Source organism: Leptopilina heterotoma, unplaced genomic scaffold (genome assembly GCF_015476425.1).
Source record: "Leptopilina heterotoma isolate Lh14 unplaced genomic scaffold, ASM1547642v1 Lhet_112, whole genome shotgun sequence".
NCBI lineage: Eukaryota > Metazoa > Arthropoda > Insecta > Hymenoptera > Figitidae > Leptopilina > Leptopilina heterotoma.
The window spans coordinates 532,778-559,403 of record NW_025110831.1 but is presented as its reverse complement, the minus strand read 5'-3'; the positions used below and the strand labels follow the sequence as shown (position 1 = coordinate 559,403).

The 26,626-nt window shown below is 21.4% G+C and overlaps 1 protein-coding gene across 1 annotated transcript; it reads left to right on the top strand.

Annotated features, from left to right (window-relative positions):
- The first annotated feature begins 220 nt into the window (after positions 1-220).
- On the top strand, positions 221-22,388 carry LOC122504995 (monocarboxylate transporter 9). Its single transcript, XM_043616391.1, has 7 exons — positions 221-777; positions 3,049-3,788; positions 15,658-15,870; positions 16,149-16,275; positions 16,514-16,693; positions 18,786-19,336; positions 21,409-22,388. The coding sequence occupies exons 2-7, from the start codon at positions 3,653-3,655 to the stop codon at positions 22,149-22,151; spliced, it is 1,950 nt and encodes a 649-aa protein (XP_043472326.1). The 5' UTR covers positions 221-777; positions 3,049-3,652; the 3' UTR covers positions 22,152-22,388.
- The last annotated feature ends 4,238 nt before the right edge of the window (positions 22,389-26,626 follow it).

Genomic DNA, 26,626 nt, shown 5'->3' with positions numbered 1-26,626 from the left:
AAAATTTACATAACGAACCTTGACAATGAATAATGAGATTAGAAAACACTTTTCTAAAACATACGATGATATCGGACCAGATTGCCATGGAAAGTTTTAAAATTGTATTCTAATTAAAAAAACACAAAAAATGCGAGAGAGAGAGTGAGAAGGAGAGAAAAAGTGGGGAGAGAAAAAGAGAGAGAAATGCTAGTCGCACGCCACCGACGCCTCTCTTTCATTGTCACAGCTGATCGACTCTCAAAAATCAGTTCGTGCGCGACGCTCAAGCAAACATGTTTGTAAATGTGACTTTTTATATTTTCAAATAAAAATTCACACAATATTTTTCACTTTTTTCACTTCACAGTGCTCTAATTTCTAATTCTAGTCTTTGTAAATTTCATTCTTCTATAATACTTACAAACTTCGAGTGCCTCTTTCAATATAAAAATATAGTGAATTATTAAAAAAAAACACAAACACACAAAAGAGAAAATAAAACAAGGGTATATTCACAAATTTTTCAATTATACCATAAAAAGAGAAATCGCCAACGTTACATACAAATATATATATATATACTCATACAGTGTTCGCACAAACAGCTGATCGATGATTAATTCCCGACTGAAATAATTTAAAGTATTGTATATACATATATACAACAATCGTACAATAAATATTTCAAAAAAGAAAAAAATTTACTGAAAAACGATTGTCAATTTTTTTTTATATTTATATATATATAAAGTGTGCAACGCGCAACAATGTGTGGAATTTTTCAAAAATAAAACGGTGAGTACCTTCTTTTTATTCTACTGACTTTTTTTTTTTGAAAGAAATAAAAGAAACGAAAGAAGGCAAATAGAAAATAATTAAAAATCTTATTTTTATTATATTATTGAAATTCAATATTAAAGTTACAAAAAAATGAAAGTGCAAAGACAAAAAAAAAAGAGAGAAATTTTTGGCAGAGAGCCAAAAAAAAATTGCTGAGGTAAATTTCAACAAGCAAATGGAGGAAATTTATGAAAAAAACGATTCAATTTCTGATTTGTTACCCCTAAAGATTCCAAAATGAAAGCGGGAGATTTAAATATTTCATAACTTGATTAAATTTTTTTGTATTTTTTAAAAATTTTAATTTTTACTCCGTTATTTTTGTATTAATTTATTTTTATTATCTACTTTTATTTATTAACGCGTTTATGCTCCTTCATCTCGATTTTATTATCATGCTTTTCCTTTATTAGTTTACTTATTTTTTGTAATCTAGTTTTTATTATTATTTATATTATTTTTATAAATGTTAACTTAAAAATTATTTTTTTATCACTATTATTAAAATAATTAGAAATTATTCTTACTAATGTTCATTTTTACTACTTTTGTTTATTTGTAAACGTTTACTTTAGTGTTTTTGCAATATTTTTATTAAAATATTCCATATTTTATTAAAAAATTTGTTAAAAATATTACCTTTAGAATATTAAAAAAAAAAAAAATTGAAAAAATATTATGATAATAGTTGCAAAATACTACTGGAATGTTTTTTTGAATATTACTTAAAGATTTTATAAATTTATTAATGGAATATTTTTCTGCATATTTTTATAAATACCTATTAAAACGTACATTTTAAATAAATATTAGTTGAATATTTTTTGTATGGATATTACTTGAAAAATTTTCTAAATATTACTGGAATATTTAGAATTTAATTTATTTAATTTATTATATTACTTGAAGATTTCACGAATATTACAGGAATATTTCATTAATATTAATGGAATATTTTTATGAATATTACTTGAATATTTTTTAGAAATATTACTGCATCATTTTTTTCTGAATATTACTCGACTATTTTTCTAAATATTTTACAAAAATATTCCTGAAATATTTCTCTAGATATTACTGGAATATTTCCAAGAATATTAATTGAAGATTTTAGAAATATTACAGGAATGTTTTTCTACCCATTTTTATAAAAATATCAGGCGAATATTTTTCAAAAATATTATAATGGAATATTTTTTATGGATATTACTTGAATATTTTATAAATATTACAGAAATATTTCTCTAAATATTACTGGAATATTTTTGTGTACATTTTTCTAAATACTATTTGTATATTTTTATGAATATTACTTGAAGATTTTAGAAATATTACTGGAATATTTTTGTGTACATTTTTCTAAATATTATTTGTATATTTTTATGAATATTACTTGAAGATTTTAGAAATACTACTGTTACATTTTTATGGATATAACTTTAAAATTTTTTAAATATTACAGAAATATCTTTCTAAATATTCTTGGAATATTTTTCTAAATATTATTTAGGAATATTGTCACAAATAATCGTTAATATCTTTATTTAAATAAATACCAATTTCTTTCGGAAATATCTTTATAATAAATATTTCAGGAATATTCTCGTAATTTCTTTCTTTAAAATTGAATATCGATTTTTTTAAACATTGAAACTTATTTATCAAATATATTTTACGAATATTCTAAAAAAATATTTTGTAAAAATATTATTTGAAATATATTTTTCGTAAATATGATTGGAATATTTTTTTCATGAATATTATTGGAATAATACTTTTAAAAATGCTATTGGAATATTTTTTTTTAATATATTATAAAGAATATTCTTATCAATGATTGTAGAAATATTACTAGGGTATTTCTTATAAAATACCGTTAAAAAAAATTACTGTGGAATATTTTTGTCAAATACTCCTGGAATATTTTGCAGAAATATTTTCTTGGAATTTTCTAATAATATTCTTGTCGCGATTAAAAATTACTTTTTTTGTAAAAAATGCAAAGAATAATATTTATTTATAAATAAATAAATGTAATTCGTTCCTAAGAAAGGTACCTAAGAAGCAAAAAATGTTAGGTTTTGTTTATCACTTTTTAAGTAAAAAAATAGAAATTTGCTTCTTAGGTACCTTTCTTGGGAGCGCGTCACAAATATTTATTTATTTTCTAAAAATTATTTGGAAAAAAAAAATTGACAAATAATATTAATTTTCTTTTGTTCCCAGATTGACGCTCGGCGAGAGAATAAAATTTGTTCCTCCCAAAAAAGAAACCGAGAGTGAGAGAGAAAAAATCCTCTACTGTAAAACGGATTTGTTAACTGCAAAAAGGTCTATGTACGGATCACAGAAATCAGTTGACCAAGGGGATATTGGGAGCACTTCTCATTGGAGAAGTTCATCCACAGGCAGTGGAACATTGGAATCTATGCAATCGTCAGAAAGTGGAAACGAGGAAGAAATAACTTCCGAATTTAAATATTTCCAACATTGACACATCTAGAGGAGAAAGAAAGAGAAAGAGAAAGAAGAAGAAACATCTAGTCGATTATAATTTCTACATATTTTATTTTATTATTATTTTTTATTTGTTTCCTTGTTTCTCTGTCAAATAACTTGTAGCATTCTTCATCAACATTATTTTTTTTTTTATTAATTTCTTTTTTATTTACTCTGGAATGCAGTGTGCGCGATAAAGAAAAACGGTATACGAAGATCGTTGTACCGGATTGCTGCCGTGCAATAGAGGATAAAAAAAAGTGATTTTTGTTTTTTTTTATTTTCTTTCGTTGAAAGATAGCCTGAGGCTATAGATATTTACTTGGGTAACATGCAGCATCAGGATAAAGATCACGATAATGGAATCAACATCAAGTTCAAGAGCGATAGAGATAGAAAAGGGGAGTACAAATTAATCGTCAAGAATTCATCCAATGGAGGCAAGAATTTTCATCGTAATCAAAAGAGTGAGTTGTGAATATTATTCTTTAAATTATATGTCTGATGCACTTCTTTTTAATATTAGAATTTTTATTTTTGAATTACAAACTTTCGTTTTGTCCCACCAAAGGGACCAGAGATCATTTAAACAAAAGAAAGAAGAAAGAAAAGATACAAACTTTAAGTTTTGATTCTGTAGTTTTAGTATGTGGAAGGATTCAAACTGGAAGAAAAATCCGAAAAGTGCTTAAAAGTTTCGAATAGGCTTTTGGTTGAAGCGGAAGATTTATTATAGGAATAACTAATCTTGATATGACAAATACTATATGTTAGTTTTTCTTTATATAATTCGGAGTGTGTTACTCAAATATTGGTAGGCACGAAGATTGGTGGCACGAAGGGTAATAACCTTTATTAGGAGATAAGAATATGCTTCAGATTTCTTTGAGAATTTACAATCTAAGTTCGTGTTGTTTGCTATTACGCAATATTATAATTAGATTTACACTTCTGTATACGAAATTTGTTAGATTATTTTCCATGTAATAGGGAACTGTAAAAGTGAAGTGGGTTTTACGGATATTTGTTTAGAAGATAATGTGGGAATTGTGGTTCTGAGTACAGAATACACTTTAATAGACTTCTTTAGATGAGATAATGAGGCAGATTTATAGGAATTCAAATTAAAATAGTTAGAAATCCAATGGACGTGTTTAGACTTTGCAAGACGACAAATAAAAATAGGAATTAGAGTCGACTTCTTCAGATGATGGAGGACAAAAAATAAAAGTAGAAATTAGAGTCAGTCGACTTCTTTAGGTACTGCAATACAAGAAGCAAATAGAAATTAGAATCAATAGACTTCATAAGATGCTGCAGTAGAACAAAAATTGAAATTAGAATCAAAAAACATTTTTAGATGCTGCAATAGATGTTGCTATACAAGGAACAAAGAAATTAGAACCAAAAGGCATTTTTAGATGCTTCAAAACGAAAATAGGAATTAGACTCAACTTCCTAAGATGTTGCGATACAAGAAACAAAAGGAGCAGAATCAATGAATTTCTTAAAATGTTCCAACATAAACAAATAGAAATTAGAATCGATGCACCTCTTTAGATGTTGCAGGACAATAACGAACAAATTGAAATTAGAATCAAGAAAAAATCTTTCAAGATATTGTACATAGTACAATACAGAAAGAAATTAGGACCATTAGACCTTTCTAGATGCTGCAAGACAACAAAAACAGGAATTGAAATTAGAATCAATGAACTTCCTAAGATCTTACAATACATAAAATAAAAAGAAATTCTGCAGGGAAATCTCATTTCTATGCTTCGTAGTGAGAGTAATAATTTATTTTATCAGTTCCCGAGTGTCACGTCAACTGTACGAAAGCTGGCAACTTTTAATGAAAAGAAATCTTCATACGACCGTCGTTTTCATTAAAGACGATTCTGTAGTGGTTCTTAAAATAAATACTGCTTCATGTGATGAGAATGTAGGAACAAAGTTTATTGGCGGAATTATTATTCATAGTATAGTTACGGATGTTTATCAACTCTTGCGGGATTAGAACCTTTCATACACGGTAGTTTCGGAAGTTTAATGACAATGTCAGAATTACTATCATCTCTCCGGAATATATACAAAGATCTACTATTAGAATTACTATCTAATGTATTTTGAACGTATTTTTAATTACTATCTAATGGTATACTGTATACTAACGAACGTTTATTCAAAATTGCAGAATTATAGTTTACATTTTAGTTACGGATGAACATCCGTAAAGTGGACCATTTTCTTAATGACGTCAAAATTGGACCGTGGAATCTAACAAAACCCACAATAGCAGAATTTTTTTCTATAATAGTTCTAACAGTAAGTTGTTTATTAACATTTGCGACATTAATGTTCAGTTGCGGATATTTGCCAACCGGCAGAAATTGTGTGGACCATGTTAATGACGTCAAAGTTGGACCAAGGAATCTAAGAAAAGATCAAGATAGGAAAATCAAGATCAATAATAGCAGAATTGTTATCTAATTATTCTAACGGATGGTTAGTGACATTTGCGGTATTAATCTCCATTTTATTTATCAATGTTTGACAACAATGGATGAATTGGTAGCTTTTGTGGAATCTTCGAAGACCAACAATAGCAGAATTTGTCAACAACGAAAGAATTGACAGTTTTTGTGGAATCTGCAAAGACCAACAATAGCAGAATTGTTATCTAATGGTGCTAACGGATGTTTATTAATATTTGCCGAATTAGTATTGATTTTAATAACGGATGTTTGCTAATAACGGCAGGAATACTATTTTTTGTATCAAGGAGGATCAGTAATAGCAGAATTGTCATTTGATAGTACTAACAGACGTCTATTAACGTTTGCCGAATTAGTATCGATTCTAATGACGGACGTTTAACAACAATGGTCAAAGTGCTATCGATATTAATAACGGAAGTAAAATCAGAATCAAAATGATGCCTGAAGATACGGTATTTCAAAATTTGCACCGGATTTTATTGAACCAATATTCAGATGACAAAACTTACCTAAAGCTATACTTCTTTTACAAAAAGAAAAATATCTACAAAGATTCTACAGATTTAAGGAAGTACTATTAGAAGATGATTCCAATAGTCTAACAAAACCGAACCAGTTGTAGTTACTTTACAGACAATAATTGTTGTTAACACTAAACTATAAACAAGAAAACCAAATTCACACCCATAAAGAAAACCCAAAATCCACTAAAAATTTCCATATTCTAAGGAACAGTTTCTGTTTATTTCAAAGTATTTTTATCACAAATGGCGACCCGCTGTCTTTGATAGTTAGAAGTGAATGGACGTTGACTCACATAATAAAATATAGTATTGCCGCACGTGTTTTTTTAGTTACCTCAAAAAGTAAAAGGAATCTAAATTTAATCAAGTCGGAAGACAGTCAAAAGTAGTTATATATAATACTTTATTTCAATATTGGTTTTTGTCGATGTGATTTCTTTATTTGAACATTATTATCTCTCTCTGCTATAAAAAAAATAATAACTGTACTTAATCTCGTTTAGTTTATCTTTATAGATGAATTTACTATTGTAAAAGAAAAATTAATTAATTTCTATAACGATATTCGAAAAAAAAATAAATACATTTTTCAATTTTGCTTTCAATTTTCGCGAGAAAGTTAAGCTCTTTGAAATTTTTTTTTCTCTCTGGCGGGAAAATATTTGTCACTGTCAGAGTAAATAACGTCATAAAAGCGCATGACGATAATTTATATATAAAGACAAAGTAAGTCTTTGTTTAATATATATCCTGACAGTGAAAATTATCTCGTTTCTAAACCAAAAGAAAAAGGAAAATCTAAGAACTTATTATTCAATTCATTATAAATTATAAAATTATTATTTTTATTTAATAAATAAACTGTTTCTTATAATTATTCTTTTCTTTATAATTCAGAACATTTTTTTAAAATAAATTATTTGTCTACCACAATTAGGTATTTTTTTTTTTTGACATTTTTTTATAAAAAAATTAATTATATATAAACATAAAATCATGTTTATTTATCTAAAAAACAAAAAAAATATTTGTTAACATTCTTTTCAATCAAAAATATATTCAAAAAGTTTGATCGAAAATGAATATTTGTAAAAATTAATTTTTCTTTATATAAATTTTTTCAATAAATTTTTTGTATGTATTTTTATGAAGAAGAAAATTTTTAAAAGCATTAGATTTCACGTGATTGTTATATAATATCTTCAAAAACACGCCCCTATTTTATCTTTACCTTGTATCCATTCAAGATCGAATTCTACTTGACTTGCAAATATTTCTCGATGCAAAAAATTTTTTATTGCGATACTTTTTTTATTATTACTACTATTATTGCTTATTATTATTATTATTTTACTATTATTACTATTGTTATTTAATTTCTGAATTTAAAAGCTTTCAACCTGTTCGTGAAATAAATAAAAATAAAAAAAAATTAATTATTATTTAATCGTTAATATTTGAAAATTAAATAAGAATTACTATTATAATAATAGTAATAATTTACTATAAATATTTTTATTATTATTATTATTTAAAAATGTTTATTATTCATAAAAAATTACATTGTTGAAATTTTATATTTTTTAAGTAGATGTTTATTTAGTATGAAATTTTCGTTTTACCGGAAGTAATTATAATATCGCAGAAATAAATCAATTGCCGTCATTTATAGAATTTCTATAATTAAAATGGATTTGTCCAGTAATAATACAATGAGAAACATGCGCGAGGGCATAAAATTAAAGCATTGCTTCTGAAAAGCGTCCTATAGAGTATTATTGAGAATAATAAAAAGCGCATATAGCATACATTGTAGTCTATAGTTAATAAATAATTTGTCTAAATTATAGATTTTACATTTAAGCATTTTTCTCTCTCTTTCTCTTACTTTTCACTATTTAACGTCTTTTTTCCTTTTCTTCAAATTGTTTTACTTTTCCGCAAAGAATTTTTTTCACATTTTGTAATATTTCTTTAAAAACAATTTAAATACTTTTAATTAATTTAAAAGTATTTTTAATATTATTAAAATATTTAAAATTTTTAATATTTTAATAATAAAATATTTAATATTTATTAAAATATTAAAAATACTTTTAAAATAATTAAAATTGTTTTTTAAAAATTTTTAATATTTCAGAAATATTTCTTTATACATTATATATTATTATATTATATAATTATATAACATTACATTATATATTATAAATAAATATTTTTTATGTTGTTTTTATTAATTTTTATTAATATTCATTTATTTATTCCAACACAATTTTTATATATCTGAATAAAATAAAATGAGAAGAGAAATGATTTTTTTATTCGTGCGTGAAAATTAAAGGAAGAATCGTCTCGAGTTTGATAAGAGACGATGATAAAAAATAGAGATATATGTATAAAATATATATTTAAAAAGTGTATTTATATACCGATTGACAGAAATTCCCAGACGATAGAAAAATAAATGAAAAACAAGCGTTTTTAGGCCATTTGAAAAAAAATTTTAATTTACATTTTAAACAATTTTTAATTAAAGAAAAAAACCTATTTTTTTTTTTTTTTTTTTGAAAAATTCAGTTCAGTTTGTTGTCAGTTTCACAAATTTTACAATCGTACAGTTGCAACTAATTATTATTTGAATGTCCAATTAAAACAACATTAAAATTGTATTTATTTGGGAAAAACTAGTTTCCAATATTATGTTTAATATTATTCAAGTTTATTTCGCAGGTTATACTCGTTTTCTCTAGTTCCCTCCGGTTTATTTCAACTATTACTAGAGTGGAACAATTTGTTCTTTTCTTATCAAAAAAAATTTTTACGCTAATTTACAAATAATGATAATAATAATAATAATTTTCTGATCATAAAAGTTTGAATAAAAATTGTATTGTAAATTAGTAATTCAAATAGTAGAATAAAAATAAAAAATTATAATAAAATTTTCATAAGCGCAGCAATAATAAAAAATGAATGAAATAATAAATAAAAATTTAATAAAAACCATTTTTTATAATTATTAAATGAATAGTAACTTTATTACAGGAACTTTGATTATAAATGATTAGAAAAAACTGTCATTACGTAATTTTAATTAAAAAATTTATATTACGTAATAATATTAAGAATTATATTGCTTCGCTAATAACATTCTTCTTTTTTTTTATCATAAAATAAAGAGGATAGAAAATAATTCTTGACAGTTATGTGAAAAAAATATGTTTATAAAAAATATTATATGCAATTTATAAGATGTGATATTATAAATTTCTTTTTTCCTACAAAAAAAATATTTGTTTCTTTGACATTTCTTAATTATGTAATTAACGCAAGGAATTTATAAAATGAAGAAGAAAAAAATAAAATTCTAACGGAAATTAAAAAGTATTGATGAGAAAAACACAAGGACTTTTAACCCTCGTCATTTAAAATTTTTCATTGCCCGGTAATTAAGAAATATTATTTTATTATTATTTATATTATTTTAAATTAAAAAAAATTTTTTTTCATTTATATTATTATAATAAAATTATTAAAATTAAAAATTTAATTTAAGTTTTTACTTTTTAAAAATATAAATAATGTAATTTTGATTATTCTACTGATTTCTCTCTAATTTTTTTTTAGCAAAACTAAAAAAATAAAAAATGGAGCAGCACAAAAATTCGATTTCTCAGAAAAAAAAATATCAAAATTTATTTTTTTGAAAGCCAATTCTTCAGTGATGTAAAATTTTAACGTTTTTTTTATTTTCTATTTCAACTACAAAAACCATAAAAAAAAATGCCTCATGTTTGTTCCGATTGTCTACGAGAATATAAAAAAGTATTATCTTCAAAACATTCGACTAATAATGAAGAGGGAAATTATTCAAATTATCCAACAAGCAAACGTGAATATTGTAAAAAAATTGCAATTTTCATTTTGAAATCTATCATTTATTGCATCATTGGAATAATCACATTAAATATTGTGACGGAAATTTTTCATGGCTTAAAAATATGTTTATGGAATTTTGCTTTCTATTTTATAAATCCATTTTTGAACATTCTCATTTGGAGTTTGGGATTATTTTTTCTTTGTTTCAAGGACAAATTTTTCAATGACGACGAAATTATTAACAACAATAATAATAACAACAATAATAGCAATATCAATAATAATAATGAAAATAATAATCATGAAAACAGAGGTGAAAATTTTATTATTGAAATTGAAGTGTGAAGAAGAAAGAAACTTGAGAATACAACTGATAAATTGTAAAGAAAAATAAATAAACAAATAAAAAATGAGCTAATTAATAAAATCGATAAATTATTATTAACTACTATTTATTAATTAATTACTACTTATTATTATTTATTTATTACTATATTAATGTATTTTTTTATTTTATATATAAAATTAACTTTGAATAATAATAATATTTATTAATTAATAATTAATTATATAGTTTCTACTGTTTAAAAAGACTTTTTTGCAAATTTATTGCTGTAAATAAATCAAACGAGGTCAATAAATAAATAAAGATAAAAAATGAATAAAATTAAAAAACTTAATAAAAAAATCAAATAAAAGAGAAAAATATCAGAATCAAATAACAAGTAAATAATAATCAAAATAAATGGAAAATATACAAATCAAATTAATGGAAAGTAAATAAAAAAATTTTTCGCAAGAATTTCATTTTCTCACAAATAATAATATTTTTTAGAGCAATTCAATTATTTTCAATACAATTTTAATAAAATTTCTCAAAAGAATACAATTTTTTTAAAAATATTATTTAAATTCAATTATTTTCGACAATTTTGATGAAATTCTTTTAAAAAATCATTATTTTCAAAATTTTTAATAAAATTACTTCAAAAAATTCAATTATTTGCAAAAATTCAAAAAAAATTCTTCGTATCAATTGAATTATTTTTATAAATTGTAAAATTCTCCGAAAGAATTTAAATAATTAATTTCATAAATAAGAAAATTCATCGCAAGAATTAAAATATTCACATAAATAATAAAATTCTTCAAAGGAATTCAATTATTTTCAAAAATAATAAAAGTGTTTTGTATGAATTCAATTATTTTCAATACAATTTTAATAAAATTTCTTAAATGAATACAATTATTTTTAAAAATATTATTTAAATTCAATTATTTTCAACAATTCTGATAAAATTCTTCGAAACAATTCAATTATTTCCAATTCAATTATTTTTAAGAGTTTTAATAAAAATTCAATTATTTCCAACAATTCTTATAAAATTCTTGTTAAGAATTCAATTATTTTTATAAATTGTAATAATATTCTTCTAAACAATTCAATTGTTCTCAAAAGTTTTTAATAAAAACCTTTGTACATTTCAATTATTTTCAAAATTTTCAATTAAATTTATTTTTAAAAATTACATTATTTTTACGAAATTTAATGAAATTCTTTTAAAAAAATGTAATTATTTACAAAAACTCGAATAAAATTGTTTGAAAGAATTTAATTCTCTATGAATAATTTAAAAATATTTTAATAGGAAATTTATTAATTACCTACAATTAATAATAAACACGATTATTTTAAAAAATTAAAAGAAAATCATCATATAAAATTCAATTACTTTCACAATTTTCAGTAAAAATTATTTTAAAAAAACTCCATTATTTTCAAGAAAATTGAAATAAATTCTTTAAAACAATTCAATTATTCTAAAGCATTTTAATAAAAATCATGCCAAGAATCAAATTATTTTCGAAAATAATTGAATTTTTTCGATAAATTTCATTAAAATTGTATTGAAAATATTTCAATTCTCATAAAGAACTCAATTAAAATTTTTCCATTCAATTTTAATTTTTGCGAAGAATTTTATAAAATTTTTAAAAATAATTAAATTCTTTTAAGAAATTTTACCAAAATTTTTTGAAAATAATTGAATTTCTGACGAAAAATGTTATAATTATCATTTTTTTTTTAATAAATGTATTCATTCGAGAAATTTTTTTAAAATTTTTCTAAATAATTAAATTCTTTCGTGAAATTTTATTACAATTTTTCTAAATAATCGAATTCTTTCGAGAAATGTTATTTATTATGAAAATAATTGAAATCTTGGTAAGAATTTGAACAAAATGTTTCAAAGTAATTTAATTTCTGCAAAGAATTTCATTACAATTTTTTTAAATAATTAAATTATTGCAAAAATTTGTATAAATTGTGAATTAAAATTGTATTGAAAACATTTCAATTCTCATAAAGAATTGAAAAAATAACTGTTTTCAAAGTAATCTTGCCAAGAATTAAATTATTTTTAATACAATTTTAATGACATTTTTTCGAAAGAATTCAATTATTGTAAAAAATGTTGATAAAATTTTTGAAATAAATATTCAATTATTTTCAAATTTTTTAATAAATTCAAGAATTCAATGATTTTCAGTATATTATTCTAAAATTGAAAACGTTTAAAAAGAAAAATTATTTAATTAAAAAGTTAGGAAACAAAATAGCAAATAATAATAATAATAATAATAATAATAATAATAATAAAAACAATAACAAAAATAGAAAAAGAAAAAATATAGAATAAATTCATTTAAATTCGAATAAAAATAAAAAAATGACAATGAAAAAATATTGCAGTAAACAAAATGAGAAAAATAGCAAAAGTTTGTTTTTTTCGAATTGAAAATTGAGAGAGTAAAATTCTATTATGACACACATACAAATACATTTAATTAAAGTGAATTTAAATGTGTCTCGGAACAAGTTAACAGTCCACGATCTCGCCAATTAGAGCAAGGGAGTTAGTTTTAAATTAGAGTTCATGAAACCGCTCTTTGTTCATATGATAGATCAAATTAATCAAGGACTTTGCGTATATACAAACACACAAACTCTGAATGAATCATATTATGTCTCCTTCTTTCATTCTATTCTCTCTCTATATATATATATATATATATATGACAATTTTAAAAGGGGACTAATGGAAAATGCCTCTTTAGTCCGTTGAACTATTATTTATATATAAATGACTAACAACTATATATCTATAATATGTATCAAATAAAACGCGCGAAACATTTTATTTAAAGATTCATCATCATTTTACGGGTCATTGAGTCTTTATATTTTTATTTGTTTATTAAAAAATAAAATTTTTATTACTTTTTCTTTTATTAAATAGGTCAAGTATTTTTAATTCAATAACGATCTGAAAATATAGACAGCATTTCAATTTCTTTTTTAATGCAGGAAGTAAGTTTTTTTTATATTTATGTAACTGCCCTGAATAATAGAAAAAAAAAACAAATAAAGAAAAAAACAATTAAAAAAATAGAATAATTCTTGAATTGTTATTGTTAAATTGTTATTATTTATCTATTTTAATAAATTTTTAATGTTTGTAATTTTTTTATAGTTACTGTTTTTGAATCTTTAGAAGTTTCTTTAGTAATCTTTAGAACTCACAACATTATTGAATTATTTCAAAAAAATTTAATTAAAATTGTATATTTAAAATAATTCATTTCTTTTGAAAAATTTTATTAAAATATTTGAAAATAATTCAATCCCTGTGAAAAATTCTAATATTTTTGTAAATAATTGAATTCTTCCAACGAATTAAAAAATAATTTTTTTAAATAATTGATTTTTTCAAGGAATTGAAATGACATATTTCAGAATTATTTATTTTGTAAATAATTGAATTTCTGACAAAAAATGTTATAATTATCATTTTTTTTTTAAAATGAATTCTTTCGAGAAATTTTATCAACATTTTTGAAAATAATTGAATTTTTGACTAAAAATGTTATATAATTATCATTCCTTTTTAAAAAAATGAATTCTTTCCTTATTTTAATTATTTATAATTTTATAATATCTACTATTTTAATAAAATTTTCCAAAAGAATTCAATTATTTAAACAAAATATATCAATAAAAATTTTTAAACGAATTCAATTACTTATCAATTTTTTATAAATTTCTTCGCACCAATTCAATTATTTTTAATTTTTAAATAAAGTTTCTCAAAGGAATTCAAAAATATTCAGAAAATTAAAAAAAAAATTATTTAAAAAAATTTGAATAAAATTCTTCACAAAAAATTCATTATTTCATAAATAATAATATTTTTCACCGGAATTCAATAATTATTTTCACAAATAAAATTCTTCACAGGAATTCAATTCTTTAAAAAAATTTTTAATAGAATTCGTTGCAAGAATTCAATTATTTTATATAATAATAACAAAAGTTATCGCAGAATTTCAATTATTACATTCTCATTTTTTGTACAATTTTAAATAAAATGATAGAAAATTGCATTTATGCCTAAAATTTTTTTTTAAATTCACCGAGAGAATTCAATTATTTAAAAAAATTTTTGGTAAAATTCTATATAAAAATTCAATTTTAAGAAATATTTAATTATTTAATAAATTATTTATTTTTGTATTTAAATAATTGAATTCTCAATAATTTTTCTAATACAAATTTTTAAAAATTTTTTTAAAAAAATTCGTTGCAAGAATTTAATTATTTTTTATAAATAACAAAACTTATCGCAGAATTTCAATTATTTGTTGTACAATTTTAAATAAAATGATAGAAAATTGCATTTATTCTTAAAATTTTTTTTAAATTCACCAAAAGAATTTAATTATTTTAAAAATTTTTTGATAAAATTCTTCATAAAAATTCAATTTTAAGAAATATTCAATTATTTAATAAATTATTTATTGTTGTATTTAAATAATTGAATTCTCATAAAATTTTCTAATAAAAATTGATTAAAAAATGAATTTCACTTAAAATTTTAAATTATATAAATGAATATTAAAAGCGTTATACCGTGGATTTTTTTTTTTTAAATAATTGAATTTTGAAAAGGGTTAAATTAAAATCTTTGAAAATTTGAATTTATAGTGAAGGTTTGAATTTGAAAATCTTATTAATTCCTATAGAATAATAATAGGTAATAAATAATAAAAATAATAAATAATAATAAAATTAAAAAATAATTAATATTAATAAATAATAATAAAATCAAAAAATAATTAATATTAATAAATAATAAATAAATAAAAAAATAATAATAATAAAAAATTAATATTTATTTAAAAAAGAAGTTATTGATGTTTTTGAATAATTTTACAATTTTATTCTTCAGGGTCAGGGAAAAAGTGAAAATTTTTTCTGGAAATCAGGGAAAAAGAAAATAAAATTTTTTGTTGCAACCCTGTTCTTTTATAAAACTTTCGGATTTATGAATGTTACTAATTTTTTTTTCTTATTCGTTTTGAATTTTCAGTTGCAAATGGAAATAATGAGGGCGAAATGGTGCCACCGGACGGCGGTTGGGGTTGGTTTGTACTCCTGGCAGCGGTAATGGTAAATCTTTTAATTCCCGGCGCTGTGAAATCATTTGGAGTTTTATTTGTCGTTTATCTTGAAGTTTTTAATACAACTCCAACGGAAGCATCATGGATTCCAGCACTTTGTTACTTTCTTTATAGTTCATTAGGTGAGGAAACAAAAAATTTTTTTTTCCTTTTTATATTTTATAATTAAACAACAATATCGATAAATAGCAATTTATTTTCTCTCGTTATTATTTTTTTTTAAATTTCTTTATGAAAAGAAAATTATCTTTTTTTTTTTGAATTTTCATTTCATCGAATTTTTATTTTTAACGAATTTTGCTGATTATATTTCTTCAAATATTTGTATTTTGTATTCTTTAATAAATTAATTAATTATTATTTTTAGACAATATTATTATTAATATTAAACTTTTTTCAGGCCCTTTATCAAGTATACTTTCTGTTAAGTATTCCTATCGAACAGTCACATTAATTGGTGGAACTTTCGCTGCAGTGGGAATGATGTTAAGCTATTTTGCCAATTCAGTTACATTTCTCTACGTCAGGTTGGTCCTATTTTTATTATTTATTTCTTTTTTATTAATTAATTTCCAAATTTTATTTTCCAATGAATTTTATTTTTTCTGTTATTTCATTGAAAGAATTATGTTTACATTTAAAAAAAAAGAAATACATAAGGAAAACAATTAATTGAAAGGACAAAAAGAGAAAAATTAATTGAAAATAAATTTTAATTAGCAGCTAATTAATTAATTTTCCTTTTGTTTTATTTTTTGATACTAGTTATGGAGTTCTCGTTGGTGCTGGCGCAGGTTTGGCCTTTCCACCGACTGTTTATATCGTGACCTCATACTTTGTAAAAAAACGAGGCCTCGCAAATGGCCTCTGCATTTCTGGAAGTGCCATAGGTTCAATTATTCTTCCCCCTCTTCTCAGGTTTCTACTTCAAGAATACGGATACAGGTGAATATTCATTTGCATTTTAAATTATACAAATAAGAAGCGCAAAAAAAAAAATTTTTTTTTTGACGCAAAATTATTATTAAATTATTAATTTTAATTATCTTATCAGAAATTAATTAAATTTTCATTTTTTTTATAAACAATTTATCTTAAAGTTTTTTTCTGAAAATTAATATGTAACTCCTAATTTAAGAAGTAAAAATTACAGAATTGATTTAATTAATTAGAAGCGCAAAAATTACGAGCGAAACGCTGTATTTCATTTTTATTATTATTATTATTATTATTTTTATCCAAATTTGATACAATTCTTTGCAGAAATACAATTACTTTAAAAAATTTTGGCAAAATTATTTACAAGAATTCACCTATTTTTACTACAATTTTAAATTCTTACCGAGATTTCAATTATTTTTATAATTAATAACATTTCTCGACAAACTTTAATTATTTAAAAAAATTGTAATAAAATTTTTCGAAAGAATTCATTTAATTAAAAGAAATGATAATTATAACATTTTTCGTCTGAAATTCAATTATTTTTAAAAAATTTGGGTAAAATTTCTCAAAAGAATTCAATTATTTTTAAAAATTTTATAAAATTCTTCGCAAAAATTAAAATTGAATGGAAAAATTTTAATTGAGTTCTTTATGAGAATTGAAATATTTTCAATACAATTTTAATAAAATTTCTCGAAAAAATTCAATTATTTTCGAAAATAATTTGATTCTTGACATGATTTTTATTAAAATTCTTTAAAATAATTGAATTGTTTTGAAGAATTTATTTCAATTTTCTTGAAAATAATGGAGTTTTTTTAAAATAATTTTTACTGAAAATTGTGAAAGTAATTGAATTTTATGAAGAATTTCTTTCAAGTTTTTAAAATAATCGTGTTTATTATTAATTGTAATTAATAATTTTTTTATTAAAATATTTTTAAATTATTCATAGAAAATTAAATTCTTTCAAATAATTTTATTAGAGTTTTTGTAAATAATTGCATTTTTTTTTAAAGAATATCATTAAATTTCGTAAAAATAATATAATTTTTAAAAATAATTTTAATTGAAAATTTTGAAAATAATTATTGAAATTCACAAAGAATTTTATTAAGAACGTTTGAGAACAAATGAATTGTTTAGAAAAATTTTATTACAATTTTTAAAAATAATTGAACCTATTAGAGAAAGTTTATTAAAATTATCTTGAATATAATTAAATTTTTTCCTAAAAATTTTATTAAATTTGTATTCAATATAATAGAATATCTGAAAAAATTTTATTATTTAGAAAAATAATTGAATTCTTGCGACGGATTTTACAATTCATAAAAATAATTGAATTCTTTCGAAGAATTTTATCTAAATTTTTGCAAATAATTGAATTTTTTGAAGAAATTTTATTAAAAATTCTGAAAATAATAATTTTTTAAAAATAATTTTATCAAAATTTTGAAAATAATTGAATTGATATTAAAATTATTGAAAATAATCGAATTCAATTAATAATTTTTAAAATAATTGTATTGCTCTAAATAATTTTATTATCTATGCGAATATTGGAATTCTTGCGACAAATTTTATTAAAATTTTTTGAATAATAATAATAAACAAAAATATTTAATATTATGTACTTAAAAAAAGAATTCTTTAAATTTTGAATCCGTAATATTTCAAAAATTGATGATTATTTTTGAAAATTTTTTAATTTACAAAATAATAATAAATGGAATTTGCTAGTTATTTATAAAAATTGAAAGAGCATCCTTTATAAAATACAATTAATTTTTCAATTTTTAAATAAAATTATTCGCAAAATTATTTAAAAGAAATTCAATTTCAAATATGAAAAGTTCAATTATTCTTAAAAATAGAAAGAATAAAAATTAAATATTGAATATTTTCTTTTCTTAAAGGTTCTTGCGTTCCGAATTTTCTTATGAATTCTAGAAATTGAATATTTTTCCAGTACTTTTGATAAAATTCTCTGACTTTTCCTTGTTAAATTTTACTTTTCCTAACTTTTCCCCGATTTTTCCGATATAATAACAAAAATTGCAATAAAAATAATATCGTAATTTTTTTCCAGAGGGTCTGTCCTGATAATGGGTGCAATAATGTTAAACGTATGGGCAGCTGGTTTACTCTATCAACCAGTGGAAAATCATTTGATCCCAGCGAAAGTGAATGATAATGTTGATGTTGAAACGGAAGAGAATGAAAATAATGAGGAAGATGTTGTTGAGGAGGAGGCAGAGGAAAACAATGATGATGAAAATAATATTGGGACCACAATAACAGTGACAAGTCCAGATGATGATGATATTAATAAGACGAAAAATCATTTAATTGTCACCGCTAATAATTCAATAAATAGTAATTCAAAAATTAAAGTTAATGCAGCAACGCCATTTGTTCCAAAGAGTGCCTCGAGTGTTGCTCTTGAAAATTATAAAAATTCACCAGTCCAAGGGAGAATGAGAAAAATAAGTATGCCAACGCCAAGTGCAAGGGAAATAAGTGGTCAAATGCATAGCACACCGGCATTACATGTTGTACCCGAAAGAACAATACGAAGGCGTGCACCAACAAAATCGCCGAGTTCATCATCGTTTCATTATGTCAGCACACCTTATCATGGTAATTTTTAAAAAAGAAATTCTTTTTAGTTATTTAAAGAGAATCCATTAAAATCCGTTAAAAAGAATCCATTAAAAAAAATTATCCGAAATTCGTTATAAATCTCTTTCTAATTAGAAGTGCTTCCTCGGTTAAATATTTCAGATTTTTCACATTCCAGTTATTTAATTCTTTAGCTAAAAAAATTTGTTTTTAGAAAATGAAAATTTTTAAAAAATTTATTTATTTCTTTTTTATTTATTTATTTATTGAATTAAATATCTAAACGCGCTTACAAAAGGAAAAAATCGACAATATAAACAATTGGACAAATGGAAACTTGTAAAAAATGAAAATTTGTTTTCAGCAAAATAAAAATTCTGATAAATAGAAATTCTTTGAAATGAAAGTTCGACAAGATAGAAATTCAAGCAAATGAATATTAAATTAAGTGAAAATTGTCACATTAAAATACCACTAAATATTGTAATTGTGACTAGAATATTCTGTACAATTTTCACTCTAACAAATTTTCCATTTTTTTAAATTTGTGTTTAAAAAAAATTACAATTTTGTCTAGTTTTTGATTTGTTTTTCAATGCAATTTGAATACAATTTCTCGAAAAAAGACAATTATTTTTAAAAATATAAATTAAATTTGATTATTTTCAACAAATTTTGATAAAATTCTTTGGAGGAATTAAATTATTTTCATTAATAATAAAATTCTTGGGAAGAATTCAATTATTTTCAAAATTTTTCGAAAGATTTCAATTCTTTTCTATAGAAGAAATTGATTTTTATATAATTTTTTAAGAGTTTTTGTAAATAATTAAATTCTTTTGAAGAATTTCTTCAAGTTTTTCTGCAAATAATATAGTTTTTTGAATAATTTGAAAATAATTGAATTAAACAAAGAATTTCGTTCAAACTTTTTAAAATAATCGTGTCTATTAATAATTATAATTAAACCTTTGTTTTTTGAATATTTGTTAAAATTGTATTGAAACCTAAGTGATTCTTCGAAAGAATTTTATTATTTATAAAAAATAATTTAATTGTTGAGATGAACTTTACTACTTATAAAAATAATTGAATTGTTTCGAAGAATTTATAAAAATTTTAGAAAATAATTGAATTTTTTTTAAAAATATTATTAAAAATTAAAGAGAAACTGAATTTTTTCATGAAATTTTAAAAATTGAAGTAAAAATTACTGAATTCCTCTTATGAATTTTATTAAAAATAATTGAATTCTTGCGAATAATTTTCTTAAATTATTTAAAAATAATTAAATTGTTTTGAAAAATTTTATAACTAATTAAGAAATAAATTGAATTCTTTCATGGAATTTTATTGAAAGTATTTAAATTTTTTCAAAGATTTTACTATATTTAAAAATATAATTTAATTCTTTCATGGAATTTTAATAAAATTTTTTTAAAAAATTGAATTCTTCTATGGGATTTTTTTTAAAAATCGTTTTAAAAATAATTGAATTTTTGCAAAGAATTTTACTATTTATAAAAATAATTGAATTATTTCGAAGAATTTATTAAAATTTTTTAAAATATTTCAATTCTTTTGAAAAATTTAAAACAAATTAAGAAAAAAAAACTTTATTTTTTCGTGAATTTTTATTGAAAATATTTGAATTTTTGCAAAGATTTTACTATTTAAGAAAATTGAATTCTTGCAAATTTTTTCGACGAATTTAACTAAAATTTCATTGAAAATAATTGAATTCCTCAAAAGAATTTCATTAGTTATAAAAAATAATTTAATTTTTGCCATTTTTTAATGAAATTTTATTAAAATTGTATTGTAAAATTTCTCTGATGAATTTTATTATTTATAAAAAATAATTCAATTATTATTTAAGAAAATAATTGAATTCTTTCATGAAATTTTATTTAAATTTGATTGAAAATTGAATTTTTGCAAAAAAAATTTGACTATTTATAAAAATAATTGAATCCTTCCGAATATTGTTATTATTTAATTGAAAATAATTGAATTCTTGCGAAGAATTATTTAAATATTTTTGAAAATATAAACAATAATATAATGAATTATATTTTCCCTTTTTGCAGGAAGTACATTATCAGCCCTTCATCCAGAGCATGCATCAACATTAACATTGAACGCAATAACAAATACATTCCGGAAATCACCTGAGAAGAAAGCATCCGGAAAAGTGAAAACCGAGCCAGAGACGAGATTTTTTGACTTCAGCCTCCTCAGGGATCCACTCTATTTAGTAATATTGATCTCAAACTCAACAAATGCATTGAGCTATACAAATTTTGTGATTCTACTGCCAAATTATGCGAACGATTTACATTATACAAAAAATCAGGGTATGCTATTATTGCCAATTGTTTCAATATTTGATTTAATTGGTCGTATCGGCGGTTCGGCATTGTCCGATAAAAATTTAATGCCTAAACATTGGTATTTCGTTGGCGGTCTATTAGTGTCGGGTATTTCATTAACAATATTACCATCGGCAACAAGCTACACAATATTATCAATTTACAGTGGTATTTTTGGTTTAGCTTCGGGTATTTATGTTGGTATTACGGCGGTGATTATGGCCGATATGCTTGGCACGGAAAAATTAACATCTTCCTATGGTATTTCATTATTTGTTAATGGCGTTGTACAACTTATTGGTCCGCCAATTGTTAATTCTATTTATGAGAGAATCGGTACACTCGGGCCTATTTTTGCCGTTCTTGGAATTGTTTTAATTGTTGGCGCATCACTTTGGGGTTTCGTGCCATTTATTCGACGAAAGCGGGAGCGTGAGGGGCAAATTTTGGAAAAATGTTAATTCCTCTAGAGAGGCAATAACAAGGAATGTTTTCTAAAAAATTGTTGATTAGAATTTCATTTTACGAGTTTATTTTTTTTTTCGTTTATTTAGAATATTAATGACGAGACTCTTTGAGACGAAAGAATTTTTATTCCATTCAGTGAAAGTAGAATTGGTCAGGAAAATCAGGGAAAAGTCAGGAATTTTTATTAAAGCACCGGAAAAAATTGAATTTTGGAGAAGTTACAAATTATTGCAGAAATTCAATTACTTTTCAAATAAAATTCTTCGCAAAAATTCAATTATGTTCAAAATTTTTTTAAAAATTCTCCTCAAAATTTCAATTATCTTAGAATTATTATTTTTAAAATAATTGAAAAAGATAATTGAAAGATAATTTAAAAATTATTCAAATTCTTCTCCAAAATTCAATTATTTTCAAAATTTTCAATATAATTCAATTATTATCATAAATAATAAAATTCTTGTTAGGAATTCAATTATTTTCATAAAAATGAAACTCATCGCAGAATTTCAATTATTTTTAATACAATTATAAATATGTATTTCCTCAAAAAGTGCATTTCTTAATAATTTTATTAAAATTCTTCTAAAGAATTCAATTATCTTCATAAATAATAAAATTCTTCAAAGGGATTCAATTATTTTCATTAATAATAAAATTCTTGGGAAGAATTCAACTATTTTTAATACAATTTTAATAAGATTTCTCGAAAGAATTTATTTATTTTCAACATTTTTAATACAATTATTCGCAGAAATTCAATTGTTATTTTCATAAAAAACAATATTTTGTATAGAAAGTCGATTTATTTTTAGAAATTTAAAAAAAATTCCTATTCAAGAATTTATAAATATTCAGAAATAAGTTAATTCTTCGCAAAAAGTAAATCATTCTTAAAAATGTAATTAAAATTCGTCGAAAGAATTCAATTATTTAAAATTTTTAATACAATTTCAATCAAATTTCTTGAAAAATGCAATCATTGTTAAACATTTTATTAAAATGCGTCGAAAGAATTCAATTATTTAAAATTTTTAATACAATTTTAATCACTACTATAATTGAATTTTTGCAACGAATTTTATTACATTTTTTTTTTTAAATAATTGAATTCTTTTGAGAAATTTTTGTTAAAATAGTCGAATTTGGAAAATATTTTAATTTCAGCGAAGAATTTCCTTATTTATTTCTTGTAAAAAATTTTTGAAAATAATTACATACATTTTTCAAGGAATTTATTTAAAATTGTATTGAAAATAATTGAAATCCTATGAAAAATTTTATTATTTATGAAAATAATTAAATTCTTACAACCAATTTTATAGCATTTTTAAAAATAATAGAATTCATTGGAAAAATTGTATTATTTGTTAAAATAATTGAATTTTTGTGAATTAATATTTTTTTTTTTTTGAGAAATTTTTATAGAATTTGAAATAATTGTAAAACACGAATTTCCAATTAAATGGGAAAATTTAATTTGAATTTTTATTTTACGGAATTTTTCTTTTTAACTTAGTTTTTCTATTGAAATAGAAAAATTTATATTGAATCGAGGCGTTAATTTTCGAGAAATGTTAATTTGTCAGGTTTTTCTTTTGGAAAAAGTTATGAAAAATTTTTATTTTTTCTAAAAATTTTTAACTTGAATTTTATGTTTAAATTTCTTTTTCTTGATTTAAAATAATATCGATAGAACTTTTCCTGACAAAAGAATTTTCATTCTATGGAATTTTTCTACTTAACTTGAATTTCTATACTTAATTCGAGATTAATCGAAAAATAATTTTGATTAATTAAAAAATTGAGAAGTAGAAAAACTCGCGTTTCAATTGAAAAGAAAATGTTGTTTCGTTACAAAATTAAAAAGTAAAAAGATTCGGTTCACAGGGGAAAGAAATTTTGGCTAATTAACAAATTAATTAATAAAAAAATTCGATGAAGTAGTGAAATTAGGAATAAAAGTTTAGATTTATGAAATTCGGACTAATTATTATGATTATTAATATTATTATTTTTATTACTATTTTTATCATTATTTTTATGACTATTTTTATTATTATTATTTTAGGAAAACATTCTTTGTGTTTTGTTTTATGGAAAAGAGAAAAACTGAGCGCAAGATTTATATTAATTAGAAAATAGAAATTAACTTCGAAAAATATTACAAGCACGCAATTTTCGTTTTTTTATTGATAGTTAATCAATTTTTTTTATATACTTCTAGTTTCAATGACTGTAGTTATATTTTACTTATGAAAAACGAAATTTTCTCTAATGAATGAACATTAAACATTTATTTTTAATGTGTAAACGTTCATTAAAGAAAATTACCGATGAATTAGATTTAATTGAATAATAATTGAAATCTATTGACAAAAATTTTTACTTTTAAAAATAAAATAATTGACAATTTTTATTAACATTTAGATTTAGAAAAAAATATATTGTTAAAAATTAGCGACTGATATAATTGTATTATTATTATTTTTTTAAAAATATTTTTGTCAAGTAAGAGATGAAAATTTTTTTCAAATTTTTTTTAGCAAAACAGACAAAAATCGATTGTCTGATTGATAAACAAAATATATAATTCTATCTTGTACTCAATTTATTTTTAAACTAATTGAAATATATATTTAGTACTGTTTTTTTAAATATAGATCAATTATTCTTTTAATTTTAAGATTTTTTGTTTGTTTGAAAAATTAATTTAATTTTAGTAATTTTATAAGTCGAAGTGAAAAATAATAGGTCTTCCTTAAATCGAACAATATTTTTTTATTTTCGATGATAATAATATTGAAAAATTGGGTCATGAAATTTTCTTTTTATAAAAATGAGAAAAAGTGAAATTAAAATTAGTTTTTTGCATTGATAATGAAATAATTTATGTAAAGAATTATTTAAAATAGTCGAATAAATTACAAAAGAAAAACGAAAAATACATAAATATCGCACTGACCCAATTATTCGATTCAGAAATAAAAGAACAAATTTTTTCTTTCTTTTAAATAATTTTATACACTTATTTAAATAATTATGTAATTTTTATTATGCGTGAAAGTTAACAAAAAATACGGTTAATGTGATCATGTTTTCTGTGATCTACGATATTTTATAAATTACAAAACACAAAAAAAAGCTACATGTAGTATTGTATTTTTTGTCCTTAATTAATAAGAGACGACCACATGCACTAGCGAGTATATTTTTTCAAATTTCGAATTTAGAAAAAAAGACAAAAAAAAGACCTTTTTAAAATGGCAATCGATGTGAATTTAAAAAAAAACAAAAGAAAATAAAACAACAATAACAATAAAGAAAAAGCGTAAATAAGTGCGAACTTTTTTTATATTCTACCTTATTGAGAAGAAATTATTAATTAATTTTATTATTGTTGGACATTTTTTTCTTATAAACAATTTATTCATATTTTTGTAGATTATAATAGTAATTAGTTAATATTCATTGAATGTAATTATTTGCTAATATTTAAATTATTAATTAATACTATTAATGATGACAATATTTTCCTATTTTTTATATTTTATTATTAATATTTTGTAAAGTCTGAAATAATTTTTCAATATATTGTTGTAAATAATTTTTTCTCCATAAGGTGTTTTGCATAAACAGCATCTACAGTATTTTTAAATTGATTCTCTTTTTTTATCTCTTTCTCTCTCTCTCTCTCTCTCTCTCTTTCTCTCTCTCTCTCTCTCTCTCTCTCTCTCTCTCTCTCTCTCTCTCTCTCTCTCTCTCTCTCTCTCTCTCTCTCTCTCTCTCTCTCTCTCTCTCTCTCTTTGAATTTTCTCTCTCATTTAGAGAATTATCTTTTAAAATTGCCAAAATAGAAAATGCATTTTTTTTATAGAAGAAAAATTTCTTTTTACACCAAAAAAAAATTTTTTTTTAAAAGTAAACCTTTTTCTGTCAACAAAATAATTTTTTATAACAGTGTGTGTTTAATTTGTTTTCAATAAAGCTTTTTCATGTATATGAAAAAAATAAATAAATAAAAAAGAATGGAGAGAATGAAAAATATATAATAGTGGAAAAAATGTGAATGGAAAGTAAAAGAGAAAAAAATCGCGAATATAGGATTTTATAGATAAATAAGTAAAATAAATAAAAGAATAATAACAAATTTGGCAAATGATGAAAAAAAAAATTCAAAGTATAAAATAAAAATAATACTGAACTTATAAGTCAAAATGTAAACAAAAAAATATTTTTAAGTTTAGTAAAAAAAATAAGAAAGTGTGTAAAAAACTTCACGATAAACAATTAACATTAATTAATCTTAATTAAATTCACTAAATAAACACTAAATTAATAAAAAAAATTAAAACAACTGTGTTAATTCAATTCTAATTGAAAATATAAAAATAACTCAATTTAATTAATTAACTTTAAAGGAGAATTCGCTAAACTTTTATAATATAATAGTTTAAAAATCTTTTAA

Bases quoted from the DNA above. Each gene is read 5' to 3' on its own strand.
- LOC122504995 (XM_043616391.1), top strand. From the start codon at position 3,653: ATGCAGCATCAGGATAAAGATCACGATAATGGAATCAACATCAAGTTC. The intron at 3,789-15,657 runs GTGAGTTGTGAA...TTGAATTTTCAG, and splicing joins TTTTCATCGTAATCAAAAGA to TTGCAAATGGAAATAATGAG. The intron at 19,337-21,408 runs GTAATTTTTAAA...CCCTTTTTGCAG, and splicing joins TGTCAGCACACCTTATCATG to GAAGTACATTATCAGCCCTT.